The 16,726-nt window shown below is 51.0% G+C and overlaps 2 protein-coding genes across 2 annotated transcripts in view; one reads left to right on the top strand and one right to left on the bottom strand.

Annotated features, from left to right (window-relative positions):
• Positions 1-7: 7 nt before the first annotated feature.
• LOC104466279 (MARVEL domain-containing protein 3-like) lies at positions 8-568 on the top strand (the record flags this gene model as incomplete). Its single annotated transcript, XM_010079645.1, has 1 exon — positions 8-568. A coding segment is annotated over one exon (561 nt), but the record flags the coding sequence as incomplete, so codon positions are not given.
• Positions 569-6,020: 5,452 nt separating this feature from the next.
• Positions 6,021-16,726, bottom strand: part of PHLPP2 (PH domain and leucine rich repeat protein phosphatase 2) — a gene marked incomplete at its 5' end in the record, with an annotated part of 19,491 nt that continues 8,785 nt past the window's right edge. The window contains 12 exons of the mRNA XM_010079644.1: positions 6,021-7,160; positions 8,634-8,865; positions 8,999-9,187; positions 9,601-9,711; positions 10,101-10,231; positions 10,760-10,922; positions 11,144-11,344; positions 12,094-12,249; positions 13,475-13,570; positions 14,292-14,352; positions 14,748-14,957; positions 15,370-15,409. Of these exons, the coding sequence (XP_010077946.1) occupies positions 6,021-7,160; positions 8,634-8,865; positions 8,999-9,187; positions 9,601-9,711; positions 10,101-10,231; positions 10,760-10,922; positions 11,144-11,344; positions 12,094-12,249; positions 13,475-13,570; positions 14,292-14,352; positions 14,748-14,957; positions 15,370-15,409 (2,730 nt within the window). The remainder of the gene's footprint in view (positions 7,161-8,633; positions 8,866-8,998; positions 9,188-9,600; positions 9,712-10,100; positions 10,232-10,759; positions 10,923-11,143; positions 11,345-12,093; positions 12,250-13,474; positions 13,571-14,291; positions 14,353-14,747; positions 14,958-15,369; positions 15,410-16,726) is intronic.

A 16,726-nucleotide genomic window follows, 5' to 3' on the forward strand; every position in this document is an offset into this window, starting at 1 on the left:
GGTCTGCAGCGCCGTCTCCTGCGGCCCCCCCGGGGGGTACACAGGCCTTCCCGGCCTGGGGGGCATCTACTACTACCAGTACGGCGGCGCGTACAGCGGCTTCGGCGGAGCGGACGGGGAGAAAGCCCAGCAGCTCGACCAGCGCTTCCACCAGCTGAAGGTGCCCGTTGCCAGGGCAGCGATGGCCGCGGGAGGGTGTCTCCTGGCCGTCTCCTGCCTTCTGATCTCGGTTGGCGTTCTGCGGTTACCGTGGGGCTTCCCAGCGTGGCTGCTCCTGGAGTGCGTCCTGGACACAGCGATTGCTGTTGGCATCGTGCCCGCTGTGTACTATTTCTTCCATTTTCTGCTGGGTGTTTATAATTCATCAGTGTGCAAAGAGAGAGAGCAGCTTTATCAGAGCAAAGGCTATCAGGGCTTCAGGTGCAGCCTGCACGGGGCAGAGATTGCTGCTGGCCTCTCGGGCTGTGTAGCTGCCATGGCATACCTGCTTAGCGCAGCCCTAGCTGTCAGGGGCTACAGAACCATTCACAAACTGAAACAGAAACCAGTACAGTTATATGAGCACTAGAATGACTCCTCTGCTCCAGTAATAGTCATGATTTTTGTCAGCCTCCTTACGGAGACAAAGCAGTATGCCCTTGGTTCTGGGCAGAGCATCCTTAATGCTGCAGCAGAACACACCCTGAGGGTACAGCTCCAAATGTGGTAGAGTCGAGCTGTTCCTAACTTGAATTTGCGTTGTGGAATTATTAGTGTAAACAAAGTTAGTCCCTTGGCTCGCCTTCATCATGTGGCTGTCTCTTGGTGGAAGGTGACTGTCCTGTCGTTGACTTGCAAGCCAGGGCTCCACAGGCAGCCCTCCCATCCCGCCGGCTGTCGTGTTCTCCTCCACTGAAGTCTTGCTGCTACATCTGCTGATGAACAGCTTTGTGTAGCTGAAGCTGTCTTTACAAAGGGCGTGTGACTGTTCACTGAGAACAGAGCTCTTAAAAATGACCGATCCACACCTGTGGTTGTGGCAGCTAATTATTGCTTTCTTGTAGGTCTCCTGGCACTAACGCAGCAGTTTCCACATCACAGCATTTACAGAGCTATCAGAGAATCCTGAAATAAACCTGCAAAATGATGAACATACTCAGCCTGATTTGTGACACAGTACCTTTTTAAACTCTCCTGGAGAGGGCACGATTTTATATAAAATGGTCTTTTATATAACATCTATACAACAGTTTTGCTTAAAAAGATGCCCTGAGTTGGGACAATCAGACAAAAGCTGTAAGAGCTCAAGCAGGTGTTTTAAGATAGAAGTGTATTGTTTTCAAAATAAATTTTTAATGTTTTCAAAATAAATTTTTAATGTACAAGTTGGGGAAATGAGATGCTGCTCTTGTATTATTTAAAAAAGTTAAATTTACTTTAAAAAAAAAAACTTTTATAGGAAACTTAACAGGAAAAAGTAGCACTAGAATCCCAAAATCATGCCTCAGAATGAAATGTCATTTCAGAGCAGTGCCCACTATGTGAGTTGTCTGTGTGAGGATAGACCCCCCCGTGGTCCCACAGACCAGTTCTGCTCATATTAAAAAACCCCAAAACCCCAACACCAAGCTAAATGTACCAGAGGCATGCGGTATCTTGGGTGTATCTCCAGTTTCACTGGTACCAGTGACGAAATCCTCAATTACCAAAACCATGGAACATCACTGGAACTAGAAATGCAAAAGTGAAACAAATGCTAAGCAGGAACACGCCAGGTACTCCAGGGTTTGTCTGATTTCTCCTCCCTTTGAGTAGCTTGGTGCACTGAGTGTTTCAGTGCAGGGGCTGATGTGGACGGTCCACTGTGGGACTCTTTCTTTTAATAATTCTGTATTTCCTGCTTGCTGCAGCTACTTCCAGAGGGCTGTACAGCACCATTCAGAGCAAGTTCAGAGGGCAGCGTTCCCCTGGCGGGATACCCAGCACTGCCTCGTAATTGATGTTACGAATTCTGCCCTGGCAGGGCTCTGCAAGTCGCTTTTGTGCACAAGGCGCCGAGTGCAGCAGCACACAGCTCCCTGAAGCAAGGAGACCCTGCAGCAAGGCTCCTGCTGCCCACAGCTGTGTTGGACTGGGACGGTGCACCAACTCCCTCCAGCGCAGTAACAGAATCAGAATATAGTGTCAGATTAAAGTAAAAATCTTTATTGCTAAGTCATCTGAAAAGTTGATGCAAAAATATTCATCCTTCCTGGACTGTTCTATACATCTGAATAAAGAATCAAGGGAATAGTGTTTTCCAGCCATCTTACTTGCCTCCAGAGAAATACAAACATAGGCCACAGTGCTGAAAGTGCATTCACTGAACAACCTGCTCCCATCCGTGGTAAAAAATGGGAATTATTACAGGTGCATGCTAGAGTGGGATACAGAAAATATTATCCTTTTTAAAACAGAAAATATGAAAAAGGATTATTTAATAAACAGTTGGTGTGCTGCAATATTTCTGTAACATGCGCTGGGTCATAGGAGTCAAGTTAAAAAAAGCAAACATTTTAAAATGTGAAAAAAGAGGAAAAAATACACTTGAGTCTTCAGACAGCAGTGAACAGCGGACAACGATTGCACAAACCAAAGAGGTGAACCTACTGCCCGAAGGAGGCCTTTGGCAAAGGACACAAAAGCCGTCAGCATCTGGAAGGAGCGCAGAACTCCTGGAGTCTGAGGGCCGAAGGGTGGGTGAACGTCCCGCGTATGAGGAGAAGGATTTCAGGCCTCGCAGCAGCCTGTCCCCAAGAACAGGAAATACCTGCTCCTTCTTGGAACAGGGTTTTACCCTCCTGTGCAGTCCAGGATTCTGATCAGGTCCCAGGATCTGTGGGGCTGCCTCCGCCAGCCCCGTTCCTGGTGCTGGGGACAACGTGGAGGTGACCCCTTGTCCCCAGCACTGGGGTCCCAACGGCTTGTCACTGAGCATCACCTTCACGGGTTCCTGTTGCAGAAGCCTTTCTGGGCAGGGCAGGACAGACTCATCAGTGCCTTCAGGGTGCCTGTTCTTGGCAAGCGTGCTCGTCAGCAGAGCGCTGATTACAGAAGAGATGGACAAACGGACTCCCCAGCCCAGCTCCACGGTGGCCGCAGGGAGTGCGGCAGGTCTGGCGGGGACAAGAGTCCAGGCTGAGAACCTCTCTAACAGCAAGGCTGTTAACGAACAGGACATTCTTAGTGACGTGGCACTGTGGAGATGATGCATCTGGGCAAGAACCACATAGAAAAATCGGGTAAGACTGGAGAACAGGAAGAGAACTGGGGAAACACTTTCTGTCCCATGCTGTCACTGGACTTGCTCACTCATACCTGCTGCACCTACAGCAGTGCTCTGAGGGAGCTTGAAACCCAAGGTGGTGATAGTAAGCAAGGTGAGAAGACAAAGGAGAATTTTGCTGCCTCTGGGGAGGCAGGAAAACAAAAGGAGGTGGTGGAGGGAAGCACTTGGACTGTGCTGTCCAGAGTAAGAGACAGCTCATAGTACCCGCTTAGGCAGAGAAAGCCGTGGACTCTCCCTAGCGTAAGGGAACAAGCCGTGTTCTGACAGTTCACACCCACAGAAAACAGGAGCCGGTTGTATTAAAGTCCCTTTCTGCGTCAAAACCAGAAACAGCACTGGAGAAAAAGGCTAAGCAGCAATCCCTTGCCTTCCACTCTGCCACTGCCGCAAAGAGGAGCAGCTCAGAAATCTGCATGCTCTATTGCGCAGATTTATTTTCCTTAGTTCCTCCCCACTGAGCTAGGTAGAGCCGTTCACGACTGACGCCCCGTGGCAATGCCAGCTCTCCTCGCAATGCTGCTGGTGCGGACTGGCGAGGACACACCAGATTTTCCATGTCAGTGCAAGGAACAGAGACCTGATTTCCTGATTTGCTTAACATCTGCCACTCTGCTAGTGCCAGGTTTGTCATGTCGTACTCAGAAGAGTGTTTCTGCATCAGTCCTGTGCTGCACAGAGGCGGCTTTGCAGCCCTGTCAGGCGTCAGAAGGGGTTGGGCTGGGCACCGATATTTGGTGAAATTGTCACCAGTGACAGAAGTTACAGTCAAACACACTGGGATGAGCCTTTTCTGCATACTTACATGAAGAGAACATGGGAGAGGTTTGGGGTTTCGTTTTTGAATCTTTTCTCTGTTGTTTCTCTGCCTAAGGGATTGAAGTGCTGCTGTTTCTGTGATTCCAAGAATTACCTTTTAACAGCCAAAATCTGTGAGATTTTAAACTTTGGAAGAAGTTGGGTTGTTTCATGATTACATTGTAATTAGCACAAGGTATGTCCTAAAATGTTGCTCTCATGCATGACAAAAATACATTTTTTTTCCTATTGAGAAGAAATTCAAGGTGCTTTGAAATCTCAGAAAAACTCAGTTAGATTTTGTCAAAAGATCTGTATTGACAGAATCTCACAAGTAGCCTGCACAGTTCTTCCTCCTGAGCAAGGCCTGAATTTGGTCCAAATATACACAACTCAAGCCCCTCAGAGCTCTTGAGAAGAAACTTGCAAGTTTTCTTCATAAATATACTTAATAAAGAAGAAAAGGCACTAGCCCACATTACAGTCGGGATTATTGCACCTCTGATGTGCCCGGGGCAGCTTCTGTCCAGCTCTCTGCCAGCTAAGGAAGACAGACCTGCAGGGGCAGGGGTCCCCTCCCAACCCTTGCACAAGAGGACGACATCGGCAGCGACGCACACCAGAAACCCTAATGGGAACACAGTGCACCTGCCCAGTGCAGGCTGGCCAGTGCACCATTCCTGGGACTGCTCAAAACACCTTTTCCAGGGCCGATAAGGATGCTATGAAGGTGAAAAGTTCTGGTTTTCCTTTTGTACGGGAAGCTAAGCAGAAACAAGTATGCTTTCACCTCATCTGTGGCCAAATTGGGCATGTACTGCGAAAAGCGGGTTGCTGTGGGTGTGGAACACGACTCCTGACAGCGCAGAGCTCGTGTGGGTGGAACGGAGCTTCACCCAACGCGTCCCCGCACACGCAGGGCAGCCCCACCGCTCACCGGCCTGAGCACGGCACACCACTGCTTACAGCTCGGTGTCCTCATGAACCACGTGCCTCAACGAAACAAGCACAACCTCAGGGTTCACCCCATGCCCCCTGGACACAGGAAGCCTCTCCTGGGAAGCATCTGCGGTGGAGGTGGCCAAGCTGCTGCTGAGCTGGGTCTGTGCTCTGCAGCTACAAGCACTAGCTCTACACGATAATCAGCCAGCCCAGAGCTGATCTTCCCCATGCTCCATGTAAGACACATCAGTAGGACTGTGCTCATCACTCAGCTGCCTATTTCCTCATCCTGCGTAGGCTGATCCCATCGCACCAGTACTCAGAACACTGGTACCCTGGGTCCTCTGCTGACCTAACAGCATCCATTGGGAAAAGCCCCCACCACACCTGCTGTGCAGTTCTCTCCCCCCTAACCCTAAATAATAAAGTGCTGGGCTGAAGCAGAGCAGAACAGCTTAAGTGCAATCAATAAAAGTGCTTGCAATTAATGTAGGAAACCATTCTTGGGTCGGCTTCATTGCAACGGGCTGTATTCTTTCAGGGAATAACAAAGGTGCTGGGGGTGGGGGGCTGCGTTGGAAATATTCACAGGGCTCCAGACACTGAACGTTGCCCCCTCAAGCAGCCTCCTCACCCCACACACACACCAGCCCCTCTCCTGCAGAGCTGTCAGAACCCTGGGGATCAAGCAGCTACAGGCAGGTGTCGGAAGACCTGCCTCCTCCTCGTGCTTGCACCATTTCCAGACAGTCCCTGGCGCAGAGCTCAGCTGCTGGTCTGTGTGCTCGTACAACAACTGAGACTCTGCGGTGAAAAGTGGACAGCCCAGAGCTCGGCACTCACGATTCTTCCTCAGCTCCATTAGGAAGCAGCAGGTGCCTGTACTCCTTGCATATCCTGGCTCCCCTGGGAGGGCACGACAGCCCTTACGGGACAGCTTCCTGGGACAGACAGTGTGGGAGCAGTACTTGTTGGGTTACAACGCTGTGTCAAACTCCTCTGGCAGAGCTGCTGCGTGTTCCTCTTTCTGCTCCTGATCCACTCCATTCTCCTGGTGCTGCTTCATTTGTTCCTTCACCTCCTCCTCCAGATCAGGCGGCACCACAGATTGATCCTCTGGCTCTGTCTGGGATGGAGCAGCAAAATAGCCCGTCTTCTTCTTGGGTGCCTCTGTGGCTACTTCGATGAGGTTGAGGCTCTCCTCCAAGGGCACTATGGACCCATTGGAAAGCTTTTTTCCATAGAGACAGCATGTGGAAAGAGATTTCTGCAGTTCACACTTTTCCCTGACCCCTCTCTGCACAGTGCTGCTGTTTACACTGTTCTGTCTCCGAATGACAAGGACAAGCCCAGAGTCATCCTCTGTCCCGGGCGCAGAGGAGCTGCACTCCGCAGCAGGAGGTTCGCCCTCCAGGCCCCTTCCCCTACAGCAGTGGATGTCCACCTCCACCTCCACCTTACTGCCGTTTGTCATCACACCCTCCACGGGCTGCTCGTCGTCGCTGTCCAGGCCGTTGTCAGACTGGTTGCTGGAGAAGGTGGCACTGGAAGGCTGTCGCTGAAAGATGCCTGAGGGGGGCACGGGGTGCAGGCTGCAACGTCGTTCCTGTCGCGGCAGCAAAGTGCCATCGAGACCAACCGCGCTGTGTTCATCCGAAGCTGTGGAGCCCACCTCGCTGCTCACCTCGGAAGCAGACAGTTCGCTGCCGAACTCCGACACAATTCCACTGCTAGACGAAGGTGTTGCTGGCTTGGTGGTGGCGGAACCAAATCCCCCAGGAGCTGGCAGAGCGAGGCCGTGCATCTCACACGTGCAGCTGTCCTCGCTGATGTTCAGACACACCACCATCGCACCCACGTTGTCCTGGCAGCCGTAGCTTTGGGCTAAAGTGCAGAGTTTCTTCGCAGCAGCTAGCGGGTCACGTAGGTGGCGCACGGCGGAGACAGCCTCTGCATGGGAAAGGTGTTCCCAGAGAGCTTTATTCCCGAGAAGCAGCAGCTCATCTTGTACGGTCAGTGGAATGGATCTGACGTGTGGCTTGGGCAGGATCCAAGGATGCAAGTACGTGCAGCCCAGCATCTGAGTACAGCAAGTCACACCGTTGACCTTATTGTCCTGCAGACAGGAGAGACAAGGCAGGGGCGTTAGAACTGCTCCTGGATCACTGGGAGAGAGTCTTTCCCCCGCCCATAAACTGGTTTGGAGACTTGAGAGAGGCCAGTGCACAGCTACAGTGCAGGAGAGAGGGCTCTCCGCCCAGGCACCCCCGCACCGGACCATCAGGCGCAGCCATCGCCCATCACCGATGCTGGCAGCAACATGCTTTTAACCCACAAGATTTTTTGTCACACTTTGAAGAATTGCAGCAAACTATTCTGAAATGTGTGGCTGGACGACCTGCAGCACATTGACCAGAGAACTTCATTCATGACTCTGACCTGAAATTTATTTTTTCAGCATGAGCAAGACAGTAACTTTTTACTTTCTCATTGCAAGACAGATTATCCAGACATCACGTAACTTCTGTGTATTGTCTGAACTATTTCCCTCTTTATTAACATATAACTGCATTCTGCAGTGTGGAGACTACATCCCCAGGAAGAAAAGCACAAGCAGGTATCTGGCACTACTGCTGTGACCTGGAGGTCTGACCTAGTCCCCTGGCCAGGCTGGCTCTAGTCTCCTGGACAGAAAACTGCCCACAGCCCTCAGCCTCTTTTCCATGTCAGTGCCTATAGCGTACATCGCTTCCCCAGTGTTTCAGATTTAATTTCAGTGTTCTTAATTTCTGTATCCTCTGGGTGTTAAACGTCGCTGCTGCTAAGTATTAAAAAACAAGAGAGGACACATGCAGGGAAGTCTCCTTAGACAATGATTTCACTTTTAGTTTTCAGAATCCATTAATCAGCCAGTTTTTAAACCATTTAAGGGCCTACATTGATTCCACTGACAACATATTTTCCAGTTCTTTGGAACTTCCCTGTTATTTCCAAGTTTTAGAAAGTTAACCTATAGAGAGTTCTCCAGAAATAATTTTAATACTTCCGCATCAAACCAATGGACATTTCTGTCTTTTTTTGTGTTTAAATTTTTACCTGTAACATACTTTATATCCATGTTCTGCATGTCTCAAGGGCCACGAGTCCTGTACCTTCACTGAGTAAAACACGGAAGAAATCCAAAGCGAGGTAACTTGAGTCATGCTTTTCAAGAAACAGCAAGGATGGTTTGTGGGTTCTGAGACAAGACGACTTCCCAGGCCCTGCTCTGTTCTTCAGCGGCTCCCCTCTGCACTCACCCAAGTCATGCACAGCATTATGGACCTCTCCTCCTTTAGCTCCGTCCCTATTTTCTTTCCTCCCTCTCTCCCCAAGCCACCCTTGGCATCCTGTACCTGCAGTTCTCAGGCCATAACGGGTGTTTTAGGAACACGTCATTCTGAACAGCTCATCAGCACGAGCAGCAGAGCAGGAGTGACAGACGAGTCACTCGCACACCTTCATGCCACCCTCTCCCCTGCAGTACTGTGCAGGCAGCAGAGCTCATGTATTTGTACCAAGCTGTGAAGTGCAGAGGGTCCAAACCAACCTCTGTTATAATGGCTTTCTGCTCCTTGACTCTCTTGGCTTCTTCTGAACATTGTTCAAGACTGAAGACTTTGGAGAGAGGCAGCGGTTTTCCATCTCGGCACAGAATGGCTTGGCACGTCCCCACATTGGCCACCGTCAGAGAAAAGGTGCTGGCTGGATCAGCCACATCGTGACGAATGTAGCAAAGGACAGCAGAGGAACCCAGCTTCTGCCCAGCCATGCCCAGCTTCCTGTTGGAGGAGAAGGTGTAGGAAGGCTCCAGACCCCAGCGGCAGGTGTTCTGGAGGGCCGCCTCACCCCACCACCGCATTACGGGATATACCGATGCAGGTCCCACCAGGACCGGCTTGCTCGCTGTCCTACCTGTGGGAGACCAAGAAGGTGTTGGACATGAACATGGTGTCTGACTGCTGTACCTCCTCCAGGAGCACATCGGCCATGGTGCACTGCAGCAAGCGTGGCAGCTCCTCGTTCTTGTCCCCATCAAACATGCCGTACACGGCCTCCACCCCCTCTGCAAAGCTCCCCAGGGCCAGGGACGACACGCACAGCCTGTCAGAAGAGCACACAAGCAGTTAGTATGTCTCAAGGGATTAAATGGTCCCCACAGCCATCAGGCACCTTGCCACGAGGGCTGTTCCCACGGGGCAGCAAAGCCACTGTCCCGTGAGACGTACGGCTGCGGTCTGGGACTGAAACCCCCGAACCATCCTTCACCATCCTCTGGAGAGGGCCATGGGCACAGCCCGCAGGAGGAGGAAAAGCATCTCTACCAGGGTGGGAAGTCCAAGTGCCCCAGGATAAGTGTGAAAACTGAGGGAAAGGACAGTGCCGGGGCCTGAGCTACCAAGACTGGGCAAGAGGGACGGAGGACTCTTGAGGAAACCAGGTCTGCCTGGGTGCCTGGCAGCGCCTGACACCCCAAGAAGACAAAGTGCCAGCGTCCTGCAGACCACAATACTCACTTATTTCTCTGTCCGGCCATCTCAGCTACTCCGTGGCTCCAGAAGGCAGAAGCGAGTGCTGAGTCTGCTGCGAGGGAGGGCTTAGCATCGATCTTCAGCGTGGCAATGTGACTATGGAGAGAGGGGAGGAGAGGTCATTGTCTCCTAGACCCCACCAAACACTTTGTGGCCAAAGGACCTTGTCTAGTCTAGAGTTCTCGGCAGTTCTCCTGCAACAAGGAGATGAGCTTAAGGTCGTGGCTTTCTGGAGATGTCTGGCTGCTTACGCCAGAGACACTTGGGAGAACCTCAGGCCACCTGAGAATTTTTTTGCTTGCTCTGATGATTTGGACACAGACTTTTCCCTTCCTACAAGACAGAAAGCTTCAGCAGCCTCAGGCAGGGAATGCTATAACATCATGCAGGGCTGTGACACACGCTTTACTGTCCCATTTCCCCTCCTGGGAAGGGTGACCCTTCCCTGTGCAGGTCACTGCTGGGTTGGCATCTCCACGGCTCACCTGAAGATGTCCAGTGTCTTGTGTTCTAGCACCAGGTTTGTGTTCCCGCTCAGGTCCAACTCTTGCAAGGCACCTGGCAGCGCCTCAGGGATCAGGATTTCAGTTAACTCATTGCAGCTCAAGTCTACAAACTGCAGTATCAAAAGAAAAGCACAATGACAAAGGAAATATTCTCTGTTCTGTCATGTGGTCAGCTACTCCAGTGCTCCTTCCAAACACGGTATGATCCCACTACTGACTGTGTCCCGCAAACAGGTCACAAAAATGGGTCTGACCTATCAGTAGAGAAATTATTTATAAGCAGCAAATACTTACAACCTGCAACAGCCAGGACTCCAATACTGAACGAACAGGTCACACTAAAGATCACAGAAGTCCTATATATACAATCCTGCCAGCTGTGTAACATGTAACACTCCCTCCTGCCTCAAATGGTGAACTAGAAACACACCACATCAGAGACAGATGGTAAGGATAAACGAGAGATGAGCCATCTTTGACCAGCTCAAAAGGCGGCAGATCTAGAATGCAGATTCTGTGCCCTCTTCTCAGGCTGATCAAGCAAGATGCTGGATCTCCAGTTCCTCTCCTAGCAGTTACTCTTCATTCTCCAACCCAAACTTTCCCCTGATATCTCTTTACCTTTTCCATAAGAATACCTGAATACGGGGCAAATGCAGGATCTCTGGAAAGATGCTGATTTCATTAGAGTGCGCAATGAGTGTATGAAGTAGCTTGCAGTTTGCCACTGTTGTGGGAATTGTTTTCAGTTTGTTGCCACTCAGATTCAGCTCTTCCAAGTGCTCCAGCTTACTAAGTTTGCTGAAAGGGAAACAAAACAATATTACATCTTATAGGCAAGAACTCGTCGCTCTCTGAACCTGCAGAAGAGGTATCCTGGGTGTGTGTGCAGGAATGGCAGGCTTTTGTCATCTCCCACGGGGAGAGCATCTTCCCTTGACACCGATCCACGTACACTCACAGTGAGGCAGGCAACATCCTCCCGGTGAGCGCTATCTTGCCCACCAGCCTTAATTATTTACCTTGCGGGGAAAGTCTGTAGGTTGTTGTTTGCCAGATGCAGGACCCGCAGGCTCAGGTGTCTCACCAGGGCAGGGATGCATTCATCTGGGAGCTTATTATTGGTCAAGTAAAGCAGCTGCAGCATGCTCAGACTCTCCTCCCCTGTACATGCCGAGGGCAAGGACTCCAGGCTGTTTGCAGATGCGTTCAGGTACCTGAGACTAACCATAGCAAGTGCAAAAATCAGACTTCGCATCATGTAAACCACTCCACTAACAGCAGGAAAAGGAGGTGTACGAATGCCAGCATGGGCAGAGCAACAGCATTAGGAGGCCAGACAACACAGTGTAACATCCCTCCTCACAGTAAAACTTACGTGTCTGCTGACGACTTACTAGCTATATAGTGCTGTGGATGCACACAGCGTTTTACAGTAAACAGTGAGGGCTGAAGAGCCTGGGGAGGAGGTGGGTAATACTGGTGGAGGCAGACTATGCACACTCTTGCTCAGTGTCTTTAAAAGAAGGGTCGACTCGTGTCTGAACAGACAGTTATGAAGGGCTGTTCGTTTGTAAGGGTCTCTCTCACTGTTCTCCAATGACTTGATGTACTTTCTGCTGCAATGTCTGAAAATCTGTATGGCTCACGCCTTTGCACCTGAATTTACGCACTGCTGTCAAAGACAAAGCTCTCCAGGCAGTAACATGAGCTCAGAAACAGCTGCGACTGAAGGTGATTCTTTGGCTGGCTGCTGGGTCAGGCCCCTCTTTTCCTGTAATTAAACAGTAACATGGGCCGATTCCCTCAAATCAGCTTGATGACTTCCCTTATGGCAGCTGAATTACCTCCTTGTAAAGCGCATGCCTCATTATTCCTTACGCAAACGGCATCTCGCAAGGACAGCCCGCAGACACCACCACCAGCCCCCACAGCCCCCCAGGCTAAGGCAGAGAAAGATGCTGGCACTCACTTCAGAGCCTTGGCAAAGAGCGTCTCCGGGAGCTCCGTCAGCAGGTTGTGCTGCAGGTCCAGCACCTCCAGTGGAACGTGCTCGAGGAGAGGCGGGAGGCTCTGCAGGAGGTTGTGCCCCACCATCAGCTTCCGAAGGCTCAAGCTGCTGAGGATCCTGGAAAGAGAGAGGGTTTCTGTATCAGCTCAGTTCACTCCTCTCCGCAACCAGAGTGGGAAAAGGCAGTGTTTGATCTGTTATAATGTGATTGTACAGCAGAGCAACATTAAAATACACTGATCCGTACAAGGCTCTAAGCTTTAGTCTGCTGGATTAACCAGATCAATGGCTGGAAGTCAACGCTGGCAAAGTTCTAACTGTACACAAGACATACGTAGAGTGTTGATGACAAACCCATGCTGGAAGAGATCCCCAATGGACACAGTAAATTCCAGCACTTGGGAATCTTTAAAAATGTTTAAATTTCTTTTTAGAATATGTATTTCTGCACCTGAATTCTGCAGGTTCTTTTTGCACAACATAGTTAAAATTTTGTCTTTTTCATCCACTCGCATGGCTAAGATTTTAAGTTCTCATTATTGCAACCTTTTTACATCCTTTTCTTGCTTTTGATGTACATAGCCTTGTCTCTGACAACCATTGGAATGTCACTGCTAAGATCACTTCCTGTGCCTGCTGCTTTAACTGCTCCAGCTTGCTCTCTGCATTTCTTCACCAGGATCCACCCTTCCGTGCAGTTTCAGTACAGCTTACCCGGGACACCGTGTCTCATTCACAGCAATCACACCCCCACCAAACACACTTGCTAGGCTAAGAACGTTTGTGCTTTGCTTCTTCCCATGATATCCCTGGTATATTATAAATATCTGCAAAATTATATTAGTTCTTGGCTCCCCTTCACCACAGTTCTGCAGAAACCGAGAGGGCACCAGGGAGAAAGGAGCTGGGTGATGCTGTGTTGCGAAGGCCACCTTCGAGATCAGCTGTATCACCTCTGTGCCATCTCCCCATGAAAGGCAACACACGAAATCTCTGCGGGGCAATGCGAGGCACATCAGGGCCCACGCGTGACCCGTGTTCACAGACACCGTGGTGACATAAATAAATCACAGCAGGGTGTTCTGCTGCAGGTGCAAACATCCGCAGCAGAAGCCAGGAGCACAGGAGGAACTACTCAGCCCCTGCTGTTCAAGAAGCTGATCTGGAAGTCAGTTCTTTCCAGTGGGTGAACAGAGTATTTCTGATGCTGCACAGAGAAAGGAGGTGGAATGTATCTCCACACAACAAGGAATAAAGCACCTGCAATAGCATGGCTTCCCTCTCCCCAGTCAGCTCAGCGCAGAAGAAAGCTCAGCCCTGTACGAGAAGAAGGTTTGCTGACCTTGAGGGAAGCTCCACAAGGAAGTTGTAGCTCACATCCAAAACTTCCAGTTTCCTTGCTTCACAGGCCCAGTCTGGGACACACGGCAGTTGATTGCTGGGAAAAGCAAGGGGGAAAGGCTAGACACTGGCACTCCACACGGAACACACCCCGTTTGAATGCTGCGTGACATCAGTGACAGCCAACCCAAAAATGAACAACAGCATCTGAGCTGGTCACGTGGAATTTAGCCAGCTGTGTCATGCAAACCGAGCCAGTGCACGATCGGTAGGAAGCACTGACGATGGGCTCTGATGGCCAGGCTTTTTGTTTACAGCACTGACACCAGCAGAACAGGTCACCCTGCACTATCCTGCCACTGTGTCACAACCCAGAATTGAAGCAAAGGTGACCAGGTCCTGTGGGCATCCTGTCTTACCGGTCTCACAACGCTGCTGCAGGGGCAGACGTAGGCAACAAAGCCAAGAGCAGCAATTGCTGGCAGCTACTCTAAACGTTTGCTCCACAGGCTCCCACCACCCATCCCAGTAAGGTGCCACAGGCTGCGTGTGCCCTGCCGGGCTCTTTTTGCTGATCCCAGCCTACAGCCGAAGGACAGCCAGCCCCTGGGCAGGTCACACCAGTTCAGAAGGGCTTCTGCTCCGGGACACCTTCATCACTCTAGTGCTGGGCTGTCCAGTTCTACAGGGAAGATGGACTGCCTTCCCTCAACTGCTCTCAGCTCTTACAGAAGCTTAAAAGCTCTAGAAAACTTCTGCAGAAAACAGCAAAGGTGTCCAGACACTTGGTCTATATTCTGTGGTGCAGAGTCACTTACTGAGAGAGCTCTAGACATGCCAGTTGACCAGGAACCGGATAAATATTGACAGCTGTCAGACCTGACGAGGTAAAGCAAACAATTATGATTGCAGAGCTCCAGAGGGAACACAGCACAGAGAAGCAGGCAGACGAGCCGGCCTTTCATACACCTGCCACAGGGCACTGCAGCTTCTCGCCGCCCAACTTCTCCATCTGCCATGTGGGGCAGCAGAACAAGGGAGAGCTGCGCTTTTATTTGTGCACTCCCAGACAGATCCCACTGGAAGATGGATTCCCCTGACAGTGGCTCAGCACCGCAGCCTTCCCCTGTTACACCGCCTGCAAACACACGTGCACGCGCCATCCTGCGGAGCTGACCTCAGAACACCCATCACATACGGTCTCCCTGCTGTAACGGCAGCGTTAGTATTTTTTTGTGTGGGAGAGGGCAGGTGAAGAAGGGAGAGGGACGTACAGTTGCTGTTGGCATAGAGGGCCCGAAGGGAGAACCCGCTCAGTGTCAGCTCCCTCAGCTTATTCCGCTCGCAGTGCAGCTGCTCCAGGCTGCCGAAGGAGCTCAGATCCAGATCCGTCATCTGATTGTCCCGTAAATCCATGTACGTCACAGAGCTGTTCCCCTCCAGAGTGACAGCTTCTGCTCTCTTCAGGTTGTTCAGCCTGAACACTCAGAGATGAGAGTGACAGAGTGAGAAAAGGACACCGAACACTGGGCATCAGTCAGAGAAGAGGAAAGCAGAGTTCTGGTGAAGGCTGAGGGTGAGGGCAGTGAAACGCACGAGGAGCAGCGGTGGATTTCAGGCAGTGAAAACAGAGAAAAACACTTCCTCTGTCTGCCCTGCTATGTGAAATCATTTTACTCATTCCCCAGTGCTTAAGAGATTCTGAAGACCAGTCTAGAAATCAGAACCCAGGCCAAGGGACAGCTGCGTTGCACCGACGCAGGAAGCTAAAGCAGAAAATCCTTCCTCAGGGGTGGGTGCTGGGACTGGTGTGTTTAACATCTCTGTCAGCGACATGGACAGCGGGATCGAGTGCACCCTCAGCAGGTTTGCTGACGACACCAGGCTGTGTGGTGCAGTCGATGTGCTGGAGGGAAGGGACGGCATCCAGAGGGACCTGGACAGGCTGGAGAGGTGGGGCTGTGCCAACCCTGTGAAGCTCAACACGGCCAGGGGCAAGGTCCTGCCCATGGGTCAGGACAACCCCCAGCACAGACACCGGCTGGGAGGGGAACGGATGGAGAGCAGCCCAGAGGAGAAGGACTGGGGGTGTAGGTAGATGAAAAAATTAACATGAACTGGCAGTGTGCGGAGTTGGGGGGTTGGCAGGGAGGTGGTTCTAGATCAGGTTCTAGATCACTTTGTTGTTATATATCACCTTATGGTTCTAGCTAGCATCATTGTTCTAGATCATGTTCTAGATAGTGTTATGGTTCTAGACAGCTTTTATGGCTCTAGAAGCTGTTCTAGATATCGGTCTAGATCACACTATGGTTCCACATAGCATTCTGGATCTATGCTAGAGCTAAATTTCTGGATCACCTTATGGCTCTAGACGGAATTCTAGAGAACATCACATTTCCAGAGCTCATTCTAGATCACGTCATGGCTCTAGACAGCATTCTAGAGCCCACTCTAGATCACCCTGTGGTTCTAGACAGCACTCCAGATCACTCTATGGTTCTAGACTATGTTCTAGCTCGCTTGTTGGTTCTACATCACTTTCCAGGCTGGCTTAGGGCTCCATTGGGTTCTGAGGGGGGAGGACCTAGTTCAGGCAGCTGTTTTGGCATCTCACAAGGATTTGGAATACTTGCTGATTATGAGAGCAGTCTCACTAGGTTTTTTTTTCCTTCCTTATTTTTTTTGCTTGCATGCTTTTTTCCTTGTTTGTTGTTCTTTTGCGTTGAAGACCTGTAGGATCATGCCATCAACTGCAGCTCTCCCAAGTGTCCAGCACGCTGACTTGCCCTGCCTCTCTGGACTTCTTCTTGCTGGAGGCCCAGAAGGCCAACTGGATTCTGGGCCGCATCAAGAGGAGTGTGGCCAGCAGGTAGAGGGAGGGGATTCTGCCCCTCTGCTCTCATGAGACCCTGCTTGGAGTACCGCATCCAGTTCTGGGCCCCCCAACGCAAGAAGGACGTTGAGCTGCTGGAGCGGGTCCAGAGGAGGCCACGGAGATGATCAGAGGGCTGGAACACAGCCCCTGTGAGGACAGGCTGAGAGAGTTGGGGGTGTTCAGCCTGGAAAAGAAAAGGCTGTGGGGGGACCTTAGAGCAGCTTCCAGTGCTGAAAGGGGGATACAGGAGAGATGGATTTAAACTGGAAGAGGGCAGATTTAGACTAGATATTAGGAAGAAATTCTTTACTGTGTGGGTGGTGAGGCAGTGGGCCAGGTTGCCCAGAGAAGCTGTGGATGCCCCATCCCTGGAGG

This window comes from Pterocles gutturalis, unplaced genomic scaffold (genome assembly GCF_000699245.1).
Source record: "Pterocles gutturalis isolate BGI_N339 unplaced genomic scaffold, ASM69924v1 scaffold15534, whole genome shotgun sequence".
In the NCBI taxonomy this organism is placed as follows: domain Eukaryota; kingdom Metazoa; phylum Chordata; class Aves; order Pterocliformes; family Pteroclidae; genus Pterocles; species Pterocles gutturalis.